General features: G+C 45.0%; 1 protein-coding gene across 14 annotated transcripts; it reads right to left on the minus strand.

The window, feature by feature from the left end:
* Positions 1–1,646: 1,646 nt before the first annotated feature.
* PGBD2 (piggyBac transposable element derived 2) lies at positions 1,647–18,061 on the minus strand. 14 transcript variants are annotated; one of them, XM_064279296.1, is made up of 6 exons: positions 14,445–14,684; positions 12,599–12,681; positions 12,371–12,503; positions 9,958–11,011; positions 9,716–9,779; positions 1,648–7,370 (listed from the first exon to the last, which is right to left on the minus strand). In XM_064279296.1, exons 5-6 carry the CDS (start codon positions 9,730–9,732, stop codon positions 5,609–5,611), a joined length of 1,779 nt encoding a protein of 592 aa, XP_064135366.1. In that variant the 5' UTR covers positions 9,733–9,779; positions 9,958–11,011; positions 12,371–12,503; positions 12,599–12,681; positions 14,445–14,684; the 3' UTR covers positions 1,648–5,608. The 14 variants fall into 14 exon arrangements, with proteins under 14 accessions (XP_023408257.1, XP_023408267.1, XP_064135366.1 ...); XM_064279297.1 differs by lacking the exons at positions 12,599–12,681; positions 14,445–14,684 and adding an exon at positions 14,699–14,790; XM_064279295.1 differs by lacking the exon at positions 12,599–12,681.
* Between the last annotated feature and the right edge of the window lie 230 nt (positions 18,062–18,291).

The raw sequence follows: 18,291 nt of genomic DNA on the forward strand, positions 1-18,291 counted from the left end.
TTAATGCAACAAAAATTCAGGCGCCTTCCACCTCAGTGAAATTTCTAGGGGTCCAGTGGTGTGGGGCATGTCGAGATATTCCTTCTAACTTGAAGGATAAGTTATTGCATCTGGCCCCTCCCACAACTAAAAAGGAGGCACAATGCCTAATGGGCCTCTTTGAATTTTGGAGGCAATATATCCCTCATTTGGGTGTGCTACTCAGGACTATTTATCAAGTTACTAGAAAAACTTCTAGTTTTTGAGCGTGACCCAGAACAAGAGAAGGCTCTGCAACAGGTTCAGACTATTGTGCAAGCAGCAGCGCCACTTGGTCCATATGATCGAGCTGATCAGATGTTGAAGAGTCTGTGGCAGATCGAGATGCTGTTTGGAGTCTTGACAGGCCGCTCTTTGTGAATCACAGCACGGACCCTTAGGATTCTGGAGCAAAGCCCTGCCATCCTCTACAGATAACTACTCTCCTTTTTAGAAAAACAGCTTTTGGCTTGTTACTGAGCCTTAGTAGAGACTGAAGGCTTAACCATGGGCCACAAAATAACCATGTGGCCTGAGCTGCCCATCATGAACTGGGTGTTCTTCCCCCCATAAAACCGCAAAGTAGGACATGCACAGCAGCACTTCATCATTAAATGGAAGTGGTATATATGAGGTCTGGCCCAAGTAGGACCTGAAGACACAAGCAAGTTGCATGAGGAAGTAGCCCAAATGCCCATGGTCTCCACTCCTGTCACATTACCTTCAATCTTCCAGTTTGCACCTATGGCTATGGCTTCATGAGGCGTTCCTTATGATCAGTCGACTGAGGAAGAGAAAACTCGTGCCGGGTTTACAGACAGTTCTGCATGATATGCAGGCACCACTCATAAGTGGACAGTGGCAGCAATGCAGCCCCTTTCTGGGACCTCTGTGAAGTACAGAGGTGAAGGGAAATCCTTGCAATGGGCAGAACTTCAAGCAGTGAACCTAGGTGTTCACTTTGCTTGGAAGATGAAACGGCTAAACGTGCTATTATATACTGATTCATGGGCTATGGCCAATGGTTTGGCTGGACTTTCAGGGACTTGGAAGGAATATGATTGGAAAATTGGAGACAAGGAGGTATGAAGAAGAGGTACATGGATAGACCTTTCTGAATGGGCCAAAGAAGTGAAAATATTTGTGTCTCATGTGAACGCTCACCAAAGGGTGATCTCAGCAGAAGAGGATTTTCACAATCAAGAGAATAGGATTATGCATTCTGTGGAAACCACTCATTCTCTTTCCCTAGCCACTCCTGTCATTGCGCAATGGGCTCATAAACAAAGTGGCCATGATAGCACGGATGGAGGTTATTACACGGACTCAGCAACATGGATTTCCACTCACCAAGGCCGACTTGGCTACAGCCACTGTGGAGTGCCCAATCTGCCAGCAGCAGAGATCAACACTGAATTCCCAATATGGCACCATTCTTCAAGGTGACCAGCCAGCAACCTGATGGCAGGTTGTTACATTGGACTGCTTCCATTATGGAAAGGGCAGCATTTTGTTCTTACTGGAATAGACACTCTGGATATGGATTTGCCTTCCCTACACCCAATGCTTCTGCCAAAACTACCATCTGTGGTCTTACAGAATTCCTTATCTACCATTGTCTTAGTTATCTAGTGCTGAGACAACAGAAATATCAGAAGTGGATGGCTTTAACAAAGAGAAATTTATTCTTTCACAGTTTAGTAGGCTTCAAGTCCAAATTCAGGGCATCAGCTCTAGTGGAAGGCTTTCTTTCTGTGTTGACTCTGGGGGAAGGTCCTTGTCATCAATCTTCCCTCATCAAGGACCTTCTCAGCACAAGGACCCTGGGGCCAAAGGACACTCTATTCTCCTGGCTCTTGTTTCTTGGTGGTATGAGGTCCCCATGTCTCTCTGCTCATTTCTCTCTTTTATATCTCAACAGAGACTGACTCAAGACAGAATCCAACCTTGTATATTGAGTCTTGCCTCATTAACATAATTGCTGCTAATCCTATCTCATTAGCATCATACAGATAGAATTTACAACACATAGGAAAATCACATCAGAAGACAATGAGGTGAACAATTGCACAATACTAGGAATCATGGCCTAGCCAAGTTGACAGATATTTTGGGGGGGGATGCAATTTAATCCATGACAACCATTATGGTATCCCACACAGCATCACCTCAGAATAAGGGACTCATTTCACAGCAAATGAAGTATGGCAATGGGCCCATGCTTACGGAATTCACTGATCTTACCATGCTCCCCATTACCCTGAAGCAGCTGGCTTGATAGGATGGAATGGCCTTCTACATAATTATGGCACCAGCTAGGTGGAAATACCTTGCAGGGTTGGGGCAATGTTTTCCAGGAGGCTGTATATGCTCTAAACCAGCATCCAGTATATGGTGCCATTTTTCCCATAGCCAGGATTCATGGCTCCAGGAATTAAAGGTGGAAATGGGAGTGGCACCACTCACCATTATCCCTAGTGACCCACTAGTAAAATTTTTGCATCCCGTCCCTGCGACCCTATGGTCTAGAGGTCTTAGTTCCAAAGGGAGGGATGCTCCCAACTGAAGGCACAACACTGATTCCATTGAACTGGAAGTTAAGATTGCCACCCGGTCACTTAGGGCTCCTTATGCCTCTGGATTAACAGGCAAAGGGAGTTACCATATTGGCCCATGTGATTGATCCTGATTGCCAAGAGGAAATCAGATGGATATTACATAACAGAGATAAAGAAGAGTATGTCTGGAGTACAGGAGATCCCTTAGGACATCTCTTAGTACTACCATACCCTGTGTTAAAGTCGATGGAAAACTACAGCGACCCAATTCCAACATGACCACTAATGACCCAGATCCTTCAGGAATGTAGATTTTGGTCACCCCACCAGGCAACGAACCATGACCAGCTGTGATGCTTGCTGAAAGTAAAGAGAACGCGGAATGGGTGGTGCAAGGTAGTTCTAAAAACCAGTTAGAACCAGGTAACCAGTTGTAGAAACGAGAGGACTATAACCCTTATGTTTCTTCCTTGCATGTATGCATCAAATATTTTTGTTTTATTCACTTAAAAAACCCAAGATGTAAACAGGGCTAGTGCATTTTCAGTTGTAAGGGTGTTAGTTGTATCATGTTAGGTGCAAGTATGACTGTAATTGTCTTTATTCAGAGATAATGTGTGGTTTAAGGAGATGTGCACAGGTGCCAAGCTGACAAGGGGTAGACTGTGATGGTTAAGATGGCGTTGACTTGGTTGGGCCATGTTTCGCATTGGTTTGGCAGTTATGATGTAGTTTGGCAGTTATGTAATGATATCATCACCTCCATGAGATCTGCTATGAGGAGTCAATCAGTTGAATGGGAGTTTCCTTGAGGGTGTGGCCTTCATCCAATATATATGGACTTCTTGGCAAAGCTCACTGGCTTTTGCTCTGCTCTGGATGCTGGTACTGCATGACTTTATCACCTCTCCCATCCACAGTAACATCTATAATCAAAGCATATGATGAAAAAAAATTACCTAATAATTGCTTTTCTTCGCATTTTATTGTCACCAAAGTGGAATCTCTTACATATCTTCGCTGTTCATTTGTTTTTCATCTTCCCTCATTTGTCTTTTTATATATTGTAATGGATTGAATTCTGTCCCCAGAAAAAATATGTTGAAGTTCTTACCCCATGTACCTGTGAATGTGAACCTGTTCTGAAATAGTTTTTCTTTCATTATATTAATGAGGTCATATTGTAATAAGGTGGGTCCTAAACCTAATCCCTTCTAAGTCATATTTTATAAGGGGGAATAGGAGCCCTGGTGTTGCAGTGCTTAAGTGATAGGCTGATAACTGAAAGGCTGAAAGTTGGAACCCTCCAACCACTCCGAGGCAGAAAGATGCAGCAGTCTGTTTCTGTAAAGATTTATAGCCCTGGAAATGCTATAGGACAGTTCTACTCTGTCCTATAGGGTCATTATGAGTCAGAATTCAACTTGACAGGAATGGGTTTGGGTGCCGATTTTACAGACACAGAGACACATACAAAAGGGAAAGACATCATGTGAGGGTCCATCTATAAGCCAGGGAACACCAGGAAATGCCCAAGTTTCAGAAGCTGAATGAGACAAGGAAGGACCTTCCCCTAGAGCTGACACAGAAAGTACAAAGCCTTGCCAACATCCTGAATTCAGTCTTGTAGCCTCCAAAACTGTGAGACAACAAGTTTCTGCTTTTTTAGTATATAAATTTAGTAAATAAAGCCACCCACTTGTATTTTTGTTATGGCAGCAGTAGGAAACTAAGACATTTTTCTCTTCTGTTTGTGCTTATCTTTACTCATTGAGGAGATTTTTTTAATACATTTTCTTAATTTCTTTGCATATTAATTTTTTTGATGATGAATGTAAATTTTACAATTTTACAGTCAAATCTATTGATGTGTTCCTTTTTTATTGATGCTGCTGTAGAAAGTTCTTTCCCAGACAGAGGAAAGATAAATATTCAACATGCTCTCTTAGGTTTCTGATATGATTTTTTACACGTATTACTTTTATTCTTCTGGAATATATTCCACTAGGTTTTCCAACATAAAAATATTTTCCACTGTTTCAATACTTTCCCCCTATGTTCAGGAATTTTTAAAGGTGGAAGTTAAATCAGTGGGAAAATATATAAAACTTTTAATAAATGATGCCATCCATCCTTTCAGGAAGAAAAATAGATTCCTACCTGATGCTATTCCTAAAAATGGATTCCATATCCAAAACCAAAAACAAAACCATTTGCTGATTCTGACTCATAGCAACCCTACAGGACAAAGAACAACTGCCCCATAGAGTTTCCAAGGAGCAGCTGGTGGATTCAAACTGCTGACCTTTTGGTTAACAGCCAAGCTCTTAACCACTGCGCCACCTGGGCTCTGGATTCCACATGGATGTACCTATATTGGAAAAATATTTTTTTAAGAAAATATGAACTCTGCCAACTCTAGCCCTATGGATAAATACAAAGCAGATTATCTCTGGGCAATATGGCAGCCTTGAACTAATATGAAATAAATATGATCAAGAAACCCATTATTGTATTGACACAATATTTATATACTATTGCCTGTATCTTGGATGATGGCATGCAATGGTAAGAACCTTTTTGCTATTCATGCTAGTTTTTCTAAAGTTTTGGGTTATGTCTGATTTTCCTTACTAGGACTCAGCTATACCACAAAACAAGATTTTTATTTGAATAAAAAGGGGGCCATAAATTGAAATAAATATCAGCATAAAATAGACTTCCACACATCTGAGATTCCTAATATAAATAATATTCATTTATATTACATGGAGGCATAATAGAAAGAATAAAAAAGATAATTACAATAGTAATGGAGAGAGAATATAAAACTAATGCATCAGAGATTCAAGTTTTTTTTTTTCCCAACCCTAAAGTAAAACAGAAGTGCTCCAACTATTATACATAATTAGTTGTAAACACTTCACTAAAAACCAAAATAACCCACTGAGCATGTATCAGGAAACCCTTCAGTGTCCCTTCCAGCCAGCCCTGGAGTGTGGCTCCTCTGCCCTAGCACCCCTCTCCTGGCATCACCTGATGTGGTACTCCCGAAAGCACTTGGCATGGACACCCTTCTGGCACTTCTCGCACCGGGTGTTGGTCTGAGAGTGGCAGAGGGCACACCGGGTCCTCTTGTCCTGGTGGATAATCCAATGGCCGATCATATCAAAGCGGCTCTCAGTTTCCAGCCGCCTGCTCCGCCTTCCTTGGGATGATGCGTCAGCGTTGCTCTCTAGATACACACAGGCAACATATCTCCGGAAGGCAAGGAGGTCCACCTGGGCATCTTCGCAGCAGATCCTGTGCAGCTGCCATGCATTGTTGAGGGCAGCATCAATGATGTAGCCAATGAAGCTTGAGTACCACTTCATGCCCCGGATCTTCACCTTGTACTTGGCAATGTTCTGGTCCATGCGCCCAACACCCCCCACCTTCTCCTGGTACAGCCTCACCAGAGATGGCTGGTGAACCTGGGTCCGCATCTTGGCAGCCCCCGAATAACGATTCGTGAGCCTCACAGGCTCTATGCCCACTGCATTAGAGCAGATGTTGACCACGTTGCTGTCATGCCAGCGGCACACAATGATCTCCTCACTCTCATCAACCTTGTAATCAAACGAACCCCTCTTCATCTTTTTCAGCTCTCTGGGATCTTTGAGGGGACATCTCTCGGTCCTGTACTCACAGACAGTTCCTGTGGCCTTCACTCCCTTTTTCCTCAAAATGGACATCAGTTTGACACTTGTGAAAACCTTGTCAAAAAATATATGGTATGGCAGACAGCCTCGCTCCTGAAGTGCGTCCACAAATTTTATCACCATACTACCTCCTAAATCCAAACCTTTGTCTGGCTTGGTGAACAGTGTGCCCTGTGAAGGCTCAAACCACACTAAATAGCCTCTGCTGGTCGTCCCACACCAGATCTTGTAACCAAGTCGGATAGGCTTTCCTGTGTGCAGTTGCTTGGATCCCCGGTGCCCAAAGTATTCACACATGGACTCGCCAAAGCTGTAAAACTCTTCCAAAGGTGCATGCTTCTGGAAATTGCAGTTCATCCGGATAATGAGAGGCCTGACCTTGGCAAACCTATCACTTTCATTAAGTTCATTGTTATCTGCAAAATGCAAGTATGAGAAAATCAGTTCAAATCTGTCCCTTCTGATTGCATCAGCCACAAGGTGGTGATGTGAATCAGGAGATGTTTCCCAAAACATCCTTCTCCTTGGATAGGAGATATACCCACTTAAAATCAAAATGCCCAAAACACACTTCAATTCCTGGGCTGTGAGACCCAGGTTAACATTTTTTTGCCGAGCATAACGATTGGTTTCATTAACAATGAAATTAATTGTTGCTTCATCAAAAAATAATTCAAAGAGGCCTACAGGACTCAGTTCCTGACTTTTGAGAAACTCAATATGAGGATCTGATGCTGTCCAACTGCCAAAGTCGGGTCGGAGATCTCTTTTGGTCCAAACCCGCTGAGGTTCGACTATGGTTTTCTGCCTCTTCTTTGCTGGCTGCAGATCCAGGTCATCATTATCCTCCCCAGTACCAGAGTCCTCAGACACGACAGTGGCGTGCAGCATGCTCCCCGGCAGGTGAGTACCACGCCGGCTGTCTTCATCACCTGAGTCCTCATCAGTGAAGTCCCCTGCAGCATTCTCGGGCGGCGAGATGAAAATCTCTTCCCTGTCATTGCTGGACTCTTCTTCCTCCAGAGCATTCAGAACCTCGAGCAGCTTAGCAGACTTTACCTTTGAGCGGACACCTCTCCTGACAACAGCACATCTGCAACAAGAGGAAACAGAATCAGAGAGGCAAAGGCAGCCGTCTCTGCACCAGGCAGGGAAACCAATTCCTCAGAAAAAAGCAGCACGAAAGCACCAGCCAGTGAGGAGTGTGCACGCATTGGAAGACAGCTTGAGCAACATCCCAGATCTGGCACCAGTGGGCACAGATACCAGATGAAGCAATTTTCCAGATAAACACAGATTACTCTTGTAACTGTGGGAATATTTTAATGATGGAGTCACTGTAAACAGGCATTATATACTTCCATTTCTTTTTAAGGAGTCCCTGGGTGGTGCAAGTGGTTAACGTGCTTAGCTGCTAACCAAAAGGTCGGTGGTTCAAGTTCACCCAGAGGGGCCCTAGAAGAAAGATCTGGCAATCTACTTCTGAAAAATTAGCCACTGAAAACCCTATGGAGCACAGTTCCATTCTCACACATATGACATCACCATGAGGCAGAGTCAACTCAATTGCAATATTTGCTGGTTAACTGGTTTTCTTCTTAAATAAAGTGTTCTAAAAAGACAACAGGAGTCCCTGGGTGGGGCAAATGGTTAAGTGCTCAATTACTAGCCAAAAAATTGGTGGTTCGAACCCACCCAGAGGCACCCCAGAAGACAGGTCTGGCGATCTGCTTCCGAAAGTCCACATCCTTGAAAACCCTATATAGCAGTTCTACTCTGTACACATGCAGTCACCGTGAGCCAGAACTGACACAACAGCAATGAACAAAAAAAGATGATCTCCTCTAGTGATAAATCCAGTTGCCACTACCTCACCACAGATAAGAGTAACGGCCAATAGGAAGCCCTGGGCACTGGAGTAACCACTCTACTGCTGTCCCTTTACTCAGTGGCCCAAGAGCTTTGCTTTCATGCTTCTGTCTTACCTATCTCTTTCCTTTCTCTTATTCCTTTGACAACTATGTTTCCCTCCCTTCCCAAGTTCTCAAATTCTACCTAAACTCTCACTATTCAAATTCAGGGGCTGAAGAGATTCAGACAGATTTTTAGATGGCTCCCGCAATATCTGGTATCTCACTACCCGCTAACTGCAATTCAGAAGCCAAATAGATTTGAAAAACATGGAAACCCCTGTTATTCAAACTCTCGACCTCTGAACATAAGAACCAAATGTATGGCGAGAGAGATTTGTATTTCACAAGCACCTACCATGAATGGGCCAACTCCATTCCCAGCCTACACAGTACTTAGTTCTAATTGCAGGAGACAGACAACAGATCAGTACACAAGTAAAGATACAGGACAATGTCAGGTAGCGATGAATGCCATCCTGGATAGGGAACGGAGTGCAGCTGGGGGTGCTATTTCAGACAGGATGGTCAGGGAAAGCCTCACCAAGAGGAGGCAGACAGCTAGAGGCACAGATCCCTGGGGCTGAGGGTCTTGACATCTGAGTAGGAGCCAGGAGGCCAGAGAGACTGCAGACGCAGTGAACACAGACATGACAGTGAGGGGAGGAGATCCAAGCAGACATGTCAGGGTCTAGGGCCCGTGGGAGGAGATAAGCAGGGCAGTGAGGTGGTCAGGTCCAGTTTGTAAACAGATCACTCTACTGTGAACACCCTGGCTGCTGCTTTGTGCCCACTCCTGGGCCCCAACCTCTAGAAGAAAAGACCCTCCTGCCCAGAGGAAAGACACAGGCTTTATGACATACTGCATCACCGCAGACCCTGCCCACAGACTTTGGAATTGAGGTGACAGTACAGATTCACTCAAGCATCACATGCTGGGTGCTGCAGTGCTGGAGGGCTGATCTCTGGGAACGTTATTCATAAAGCTCTGCATGAGGCAGTAACAGAAATCAGCCTGCAAGGGAGGCTGGACCTCAGACTGAAACAGCGTACTTGGATGACAAGCCCTAGTCATCTTCCCGTCCTCCCAGGACCCAGTCTCATCCAGTACCAATATGTCTCTCGAGCCAGGGTCTCTGCCAGTCTCACCAGCCTACAGACCTTACAAACACCTTCTGCACACGGCTATTCATACATTGCGCATGGAAAAAGCCTGTAGGGATCAAGGAAGCACCAAAAGCAACCATATGTGGTCTTGAAAGACGAAGAAAAGTAAATTACATTTTTTAGGTCAAGTGTAGATGCTGGTGCTACATGGCCACTCCTGCACCAAACACACCTCCCTGTCTGCCTCGACTTTTCTCCCTTCTCCTTTTTTCCCTCCTCTCTCTTCCCTCTGTGCTTCCTGGACAACCACTGCTCAGTGAGGCCACCAAGATTCAGGACTAAAAATATCATCAACTTAGCTTTTTAAAAACATAGAGGAATAAATACTTCCAGAAAGTATTTCATAGAATAGGAGTCTTACCTTGAGGTTGAAGCCATGATGAACTGGGAAGACTAAGTTGTCTTTACTCACAAAGTCTAAGAATCTGTAAGACAATGAAAGTCAATCTGAAAAATTTATATCTTAATAAGCAAGGGAAGAGGGACTTCTTACCATTTAAGGAAGACAAAAATCTCCAACTTAAGATCTCCTTATTTTACTTTTTATTTATTTAACAACAACACTAACTTCCATTTGTCTCTGAGGGCCTGGAAATGACCTACCTTTGGGAGCTTGGTTAGGTCAGAGGTAGCAATGCCAATCAGAGGAAAATGCATAGATCATCTCAGGAAATGTTGCCGGGTCGATTGGCTAGCCAGAATGGAAAAGACAAAGTGCCTCCATCTCACACCTCACACCAAAATACAGTCTAGACCAGAATTTCTCATCTTGAGGACTACTGACATTTGGGACCAGCGAGTTGTTTGCTAAGTGGGGAGGTGGGAGGATGGAGGAAAGCTGTCCTGTGCACTGTAGGATGTTGAGCAGCATCCCTGGGTGTTGAGCAACCCGCTAGATGCCAGTAGCAACCCTTCCCCAACTGTGGCAACCAAGAATGTCTACATATTGACAGATGACCTTTGGGGGCAACTCCCTCTACCCCACTGAGAACCACTACCCTAAGGGACTACTGCATATGTATACTAGGAAACATGAAGAATGCCCCCTGTAGCACCATTTATTTACAGTAGTAAAAAACAAGAGACAGCCCAAACAGTCATCAATAGAACGGATGGGATGGAAAACACTGGAGAGAATGGATGAGAACGTCCACGGGTGTACCTCAAAAATACACTGAGCAAACAAAGAAGTCACAGAATACTTTCCATATGATTTCATTTTACAAGGACCAAAAAGTTAAGCAAAACTAAATGATATATTGTCTGGAGATATATTACATGGTAAAACTACAAAACACAGGGAAATGACTAAGACAAACTTACAGACAGTGGTTACCACTGAGGAGAAAAGATGCAATTGGGACAGACACACAGAGGGCCACCAAGGTTTTGATAAGGTTCTATTTCTTAAACTAGGTGGGATATTCAAAGTTGTTCCATTATCCTTTAAATTGTTTCTATGCATTTCATATATTTTTGCATACATACTTCACACGCACAGGCAAATGGGCACTTGCAAAGGAACATGGGAGTAAACACTATTGAGTTGGCCCAATCAGGGCCCCATGGCAGCAGGGAAGACTGCTGCTCTGCAGTGACAAGCGAGTGGCAGGCAGCTTTCCTTTCTGGGTTTCCAGAGCACAGACATCTTGTACGGCTAGAGGAAGAAAATCAGAACACAGTAATGAGTCCCTCATGAAAAATCTCAGAAGCCTTATGGAATCATTTAACTGAATTTTCTCAAAGCCCGGCCAGCTCACATCCCAGCTTATCCATTCAGCACCTCTGATCACCCACCTCCTCCTCTGGGCTACTTGGTATCACGCTTCACTTGACAAAAGCTTTTCACCTGACCAGACTACAACCTTCCAGTCCCACAGGCCCTTGGTTAATACAGGTTATTTGAGAAGACATTTCTGGGGCTTCCACCTCCCCTTCTTTCTGACCTTCCTCAGGCACTCACACAGGCTGGATGCAGGCAGATACCAGGTGACTGAGGTGTGGGAGAAAGACCGCGGTCTTTCAATATCCCCTGTTCACAAGTCTACGGCTCAGTAAGGATGTAGGCTATGGAGCCAGAGTCATAAACCGTGTGACTCTGGGTAAGTCACTTTCCTTCTCTGAGACCTTGTTTCATGGCAACTACCCTCATAGAGTTATTGTGAGGTTAACAAGAGTTACTGTGTGAAAGTACTCACAACAGGGCCTGACCCTACCAGTGCATGCTATCGTTTCAGATCCACAACCCCTTACCCTCAAATCCAAAGGCCAAATACGCTCTGAATACTGAAAGTTTTTTCAAAGTGTGAAACACAGTTTTTTGGCAGCAAAAACCTGAGCTTAACTGATCTGAGGCTCTTTATAATGCTCATTAATGCCATTCACTCTAGATATCCACACATTTTGCTACACAATACTGTTTCACTAATTACTTTAATAGAATTCAAACATACTGACTTCTTACCTGCATCAGGCCCAGGTTTGGCTCGGAAAGCATGACTCCTGAAACTATTCTACAGTCACTCTGCCCTTCAGCAGCTCATCACTTTTTCCTGGGCTGTGCTCTAGTCTGGCCCTTGTCCACTCACCAACAGCCAATGACAGCCCCTAATTGGTCGTTTGAACACCAACCCGTCATCACAGCCTTCTGAGAATCTCCCAGTGTCACAATCCAACCAGACTCCAGAATAAGGTCAAGGCCAGTCACAGCCTGATCCCCAGCTCCTCTCCCACCATTTTGTCCTTGTTTCAGGCCATCTTGTTCCCCGAAATATCCTTCTCCACCCATCAACACTTCCTCTACCACAGTTTTACTGGTCAGGCAGAAATGACCCCTTTGCAAGCTGACCCCACTGCATGCTCCCTCAATGGCAGGGCTGGTGCAGGACTTACCCATCTTTGTACCCCCAGAAGCTAGCGTGGATCCTGGCACACAGTAGGGACTCAGTCCATGCTTGCTGAACTGAACTACTCATGTGGCAGAGCATATTGCCACACTCCAGGGCACCCCACCCACCTCATCCTGCAGCAGGCCTTCATAATCATTTCCACTTTTTTTGCTTTGAGACAGCTATTTAGAAAAGAACCAGGAACTCTTGATATATGATTGATCTTAACCAAAGGCATACTCCTTAGAATTCTCTGACACCCTGCAGAAGAAATGGCTGTCAGTAAACAGTCTAATACAGTGGACTTAACAAGGATGGAAGGGGGTAACTAGGCAGGAAGAACGGAAGAAACTCACTGTTCCCTTTCAGTGGTTCTTGGGCCAGGCTTCCTATGCCCTCCACTCTGTTACACATGGTCCCTCCATCCTTCTTGCCATACCTAGCAGGACCCACAGAGGAATGGGACTTGGGTAACCAGGGTCCCTATGTGGCAAAGCAAACTTACAATGCAAAGAATGTCTAGACAGAGGCTGTTGGTCAGGCATATTATATACCTCACAACTTCTTCATTCAGCAAACATCTCAAGTTCTACTAAACGCCAGGCATAGTGTATAAAATCACAACTACAACAGGGCTACCTAACAGAGAAGGTCAAAGAGATTAGAACCTGTAATACAGGACCTGGACCTGGTCATGGTGGTGAGACAGCGCTTTCCTGAGGAAGGGATGACTGGGCAGGTATTTGCAGAAGGAATCTGCTGGGTAAGCAGGGAACAGCATCCCACACAACAGGAACAGCACCCAAAGGGGAAGTAAAGCCAATCAAGCCAGAGTAGGAAACATAAGACAGAGAGAGTTGAAGATGAGTCTAGACCAGCCATGCAGGGCCTTGAAGGCCACATTAAGGCCTCTTTAACCTAAGAGCAATGGAAAATCCACAAAGTCTATAGGCAGAGTGGATATAATCAGATTTGTATTTTAATAGGTTTTTTTCCGGCTGCAGTGGCTAAATGAGGACACTAAATTAACTGCAGTAAAACCATGGATTGACTTGGGGATGGGGCAGGGTGAGTCAGAGAGCCCTCCTCAAGTTCAGGTCCGCATAGCTGGGGTGCCACTCATGGAGGCAGGGAGCACTAGAAGGAAGGCAGGGAGGCAGGTGAGCACAGGCTGGGTTTTAGATTTACTGAGACAGACCCACAAGAGGCATCATGCAGGCAACAAGCTCTGTGGGTCTGGGACAGAGAAATGGCCCCAGCTGGAGTCATAAACTGGTGGATTTTCATAGGATCTGTGGTGACCAAACCCACAAGAGATCACCCAGGGAGGAGGCCCAGACTGAGAAGAAAAGATGGCCTTCAAAAAGGATAGAAAGGGATTGCCTGGGAGGTAGGAGGAGAATCTCCAGAAAGCTGGTGGCCAAGGGGCAGACCCAGTCATGCAGTAGTGTGGTCAACCGTGCCAAAGCCTCTCATCCTAACCCAGCTGGATGTTCAAAACTGGCCCTGGCCCCCAGGGAATATAAACCACCAACATCCATTGCCCTCAAGTCGATTCTGACTCATAGAGACCCTATAGGACAGGGTAGAAATGCCCCATAGGGTTTCCAAGGTGGATTCAAACTGCCGACCTTTTGGTTAGCAGCTGAGCTCTTAACCAATGGGCTCACAGGACTCCAGTGAAGACAGGGCGTCTTTGTGATGGGAGCTCCCTGGGCAGGCTTTGAGACTGAGGTACACTCTGAAGGGTCAGGTGCTTACTTAAGATAGGACAACTAAATACAATTAAATCATGAACTGCATCTTGCTCCACAAAAAATGAAATGGGTGGGGCAAGTAGAGAAATGAGTAAAGTCTGCAGATAAAGACTATTTTATTACTGGTAATGTCTTGATTTTGTTATTGTACTGTGGTCAGATGTTACCATTTGGGAAATCTGAGTAAAGGATAGATGGGAATTCACTGTACTAGTTTTGCAACTTCTTTTAATTCTGAAATTATTTCAAAATTAAAAGATAAAACATTTAAAAAATTTCTCAAAGCTGAGCCAGTTGCAAAAATATCGAGTGAAAAGGGAAACAAAGACCCCTTACAACCTCAGAGATTCCCAAAATAAGGCAGATGCAACAGAAAAGGTCCCACCGAGCACCACCTCTGCAGAGCGCGACCCCTCGCCCATTCCGCCCCGCAGCAGGAGCGTACCCGTGCGGCTATCAAAATGCTGCGTCCCCATAGTCCGGGTCACGATCGCCTGGCCGGCCCAGGCCCGACCTTCCCCGTCAGGAGTGACGGTCCTCTGCCACGACCGGAGAGCAGAAGAGGTCTGGGGCAGACCGCCTGCGAGCAGCATCATGGCCGAGCGCCTCGGGCGCCGTTGGGAAAACGCAACATCAGGGCCTGCCGCTTCTGCATCCAAACCTGGGCCCCGCCCGCGGCGCGAGCAGAACTACGCCTACCTGCGGGGCCGGAGCCGCGCCGGGCCACGCCAGATGCCAAAGGCAGCGCCAAACCCTCAACGCCTTGCCAGCGCGGGTGGCGGACGTCGCGGCCGCCCAGCGTCCGACACCAGAGCGTTGCTGCTCCCTGGACACGCCCCCGGTGCCTGGTCACGCCCCCGGCACGACTCTGGCGGCCCCAGTCTAGCGGAGGCCTGGGAGGGGCGGCTAGGGACCATCGAGACGTCAGGGCGTCCGCGGCGCCTAGAGAACCCGGAAATGTCCTAGGGCGGGCGGGGGACGAGGAGGACAGAAATGTCTCCTACCCTAATGGGTACGCTGCCTTCTGCTGTTTCTTCTCACCGTCCCCCTCTCCGCCGTATTCGACTATACAATTGGCTTGCTCCTGCTCACGAGGACAGGAGGCCTTATTTTCTTCTATACCCACTGCGGTATTTCTTATGTGCTTGTCACCATCACCTGGAAACTTGATAGAAATGTAAATCTTGGAGGACAATCAGCCTGTAGTTTACAAGCGCTGGAGGTGATGATGCCAGCTAGGGTTTGAAAACCACTGCTGTATATAACAGGGTTTCTCAACCGTGGCACTACAGATATTTTGACTAGATAATTCTTTGTTGTTGGAGACTGTCCTGTGCATTGTAGGTAGGAGTTGCCAGTTAAAATACAGGGCACCCAGTTTTGTTTAAACTTCAGATAAACAACGTCTTTAATCTAGATGATTCACATTTAATTAGGAGTCATATTTTATCTGGCTACTTGTATTTTTATTTGCTAGATCTGGCAACCCTAATTGTAGGGTATTTACCAGCAACCCAGGGCTCTACCCACTAGGAGCCAGTAGCACACCACATACCTCCACCCCCTCCCTCAGCTGTGATGAAAATGTCTGCAGACAAGTCCCTTGGAGAGCAAAGTTGTCCCATATTCCCTTACCTCCTGCCCCTTGGGGTGAACCACTGCTCTGTAAGGTCTTTGTCCCACTGAACCCAAAAGCCCATTGGATATATATACAGTGTATGTTTCACAGAAAAGGGCTGAGTGTTTCCCCTGGAAGGCTTTGTCTAAATAAAAATTTCTGGGACCAAATGATGTTCAACATGCAAAAGGGGGGCCAAGTAGGGAGGTATTTGCTTCACAATGGCACTTCCCCACAAAGGTTTTGTTGAGACAGGCAGTCTCAGAGCTCAGCACTTCTAGGAGACATCTGCTCTGGCTTATCCTCCTATACCAAGCAGAATAGGTCGCACGTTCCCTGAAATAGTCCTTAATATAACCACAGAATGGCCAAAGCAGGCTTTCAATGCCATCTTATATACATGTATAAGTATATTTAAGTATCATTCCTCTGGGTGGAGACTTACCATACTAATGAAGGAAAATCGACGTCTTCCTCCATCACAGGGAATTGAACCCTCGTCTAGAGAAAATGCATGGTCATCCCCAAGCTCTAGATGCCTGAACAAAGGTCAATCCTGAATATTTATGATAAATTTGTATTTCCTTGCCTGCTATCTGTAAAAGCCCGCCTCCCCCAAGCTGCCTGCAAACAGTCTTGGAGGCTGTTTCTTGTGCAACAAAATAAAGGCAACTTTCTAATCTCCCACCTCGGCCTCTTGTTTATTGGTTGTAAGGAGTCATGCAAAGCAGAACCTGGGGTTTCTACCCAGCAACATTGTGGTCACTGAAAAAGCGTATTTCAAAACACCTGGGTCAGGGAAAGAAAGAAAAAAAAAATTATTCCCGTTTGAGGTGGGAATTTTGTGAGATCCTGGAGCTAAGGGCACATTCCATTCAAGTTGTCATTATTCAAGCCACGTATATACGTTGAAGCCTTGGGCACCAGATATAGCACTGAATAAAAAGTTCTTGTTCTCCTGGAACTCACATTTCAGTGGGTGAAGAACTCAAGAAACAAATAGTATACAATGTGACAAAAGGTGATAAGTGCTATAAAGAAAAATAAAGCAAGTTGAGGAGATAGAAGTTAAGCCCCAGAAGTATGAGGGAGATACTATTTTAGATAAGGTAGGAATAGTGCCTCCTAGTTTGATTGGATGATGCAGTGTTTAAAGCGCTCATCTGCTAACCCAAAGGCAGGTGGTTCAAACTTACACTGTATGGGAAAGATGTGGCAGTCTGCTTCCGCAAAAATTTACGGTCTTGGAAAACCTATGGGGCAGTTCTATTCTGTCTTATAGTGTTGCTATGAGTTAGAATTGACTAAAAGGCAGTGGTTTGGCTTTGTTTCAGTTAGCTTGCTTAGTTTCCCAGGGAATCCCCGGAAAATGTAAAGGGTTGGTTAACGTGCTCGGCTGCTAACCAAAAGGCTGGAGGTCTGAGTCCACTCAGAGGAACCTCAGAAGGAAGGTATCTTCTAAAATATCAGCCATTGAAACCCCTATGGAGGAGAGTTCTACTCTCACAAACATGGGATCACCACGAGTCAAGTTTTTTTTATTTGTTTGTTCATTTGTTTCATTGTAGAGAAAAAGTTGAATGTTGTTTCAAGTTAAAACAGAGTGTTTAAAACAATTACAACTGGGGAACTACATAGTCCATTGAAAACGGAACCAGGTAGTCCTGGGCCAGTTTCATTTTATAAGAATTTTTATGGGGTAAAAAGAGGAACCAAAGCATAGGGAGGGCAATTACAGGAAAATCAATGAATATTCTAGTAATCACATCTGATTGTTACTGATTATTAATAGTATAGTTAGTGATTACAGATGGTTTCACAGGATGCTTACATCATGGTCACAAGATGCTTAAATGTATTTTCTTTGTCTATCTTGCAAAAACATGCTGTTGGCAACAGCACCCAGACAGCACTCTTCCTGAATAAGTATATTTTGAGGGGTGCAGGCAATCACTTGTTTAAGACCCCTCGGGGCATATGGTTTCACATCCTGGTTTTAACCACTGAGGGATAACATTTTTCTCAAAAAGCATAGCTATTAGTCCAGAAATCCAGATTAAAATTAGACAGCATGGTAAACATACTATGCCTCTGTCTCCCTGACTACACTGAAAGTTGTCTTTTCCTGAGACACTTCCCTCTTTTTGATCAAAAATTTCACAGAGCATCTTTTGATCATTGATGAATCGAGTAGTCCCTCTCACATGGACATGCTTGCTACTACTGTTTACTCTAATGGCTGCTTGAATTATCAAACAGTTAAGACCTTGGACACCACACCGTACTTGTGACCGAGCACTACCAAGTGTTTTCCTATTACCTTGACATAGCGGAATTCTCCTCTTCAGGCCAGGCTGGCCTCAGGTCACTTACAAAGGTGTAACTTGTCTTCTCCAAGGTTTTCCCTAACTTCACCATGCTTTAGAGGTAGACACTCTGTTGGGCTTCAAAAGGGGGAGGGAAAGAGGTGATAGTGTCAGGTACAATGGATCAGAAGCACAAGGGCTGAAACTTTATTTTTTCAATCCCCCAAGCAGGGTTGCATCAAGGCCATCACTACCTGAATGGTTTCTATATACATTTTCACGGGCATCATGTTAGTGCTAGAGATCAAAACACTAGAAGTTAATTTTATGTAACATTTAACAGTATCTATTATGATGACAATGACCAT

The sequence above is a fragment of the Loxodonta africana genome, chromosome 2, assembly GCF_030014295.1.
Source record: "Loxodonta africana isolate mLoxAfr1 chromosome 2, mLoxAfr1.hap2, whole genome shotgun sequence".
Classification (NCBI taxonomy): Eukaryota; Metazoa; Chordata; class Mammalia; order Proboscidea; family Elephantidae; genus Loxodonta; species Loxodonta africana.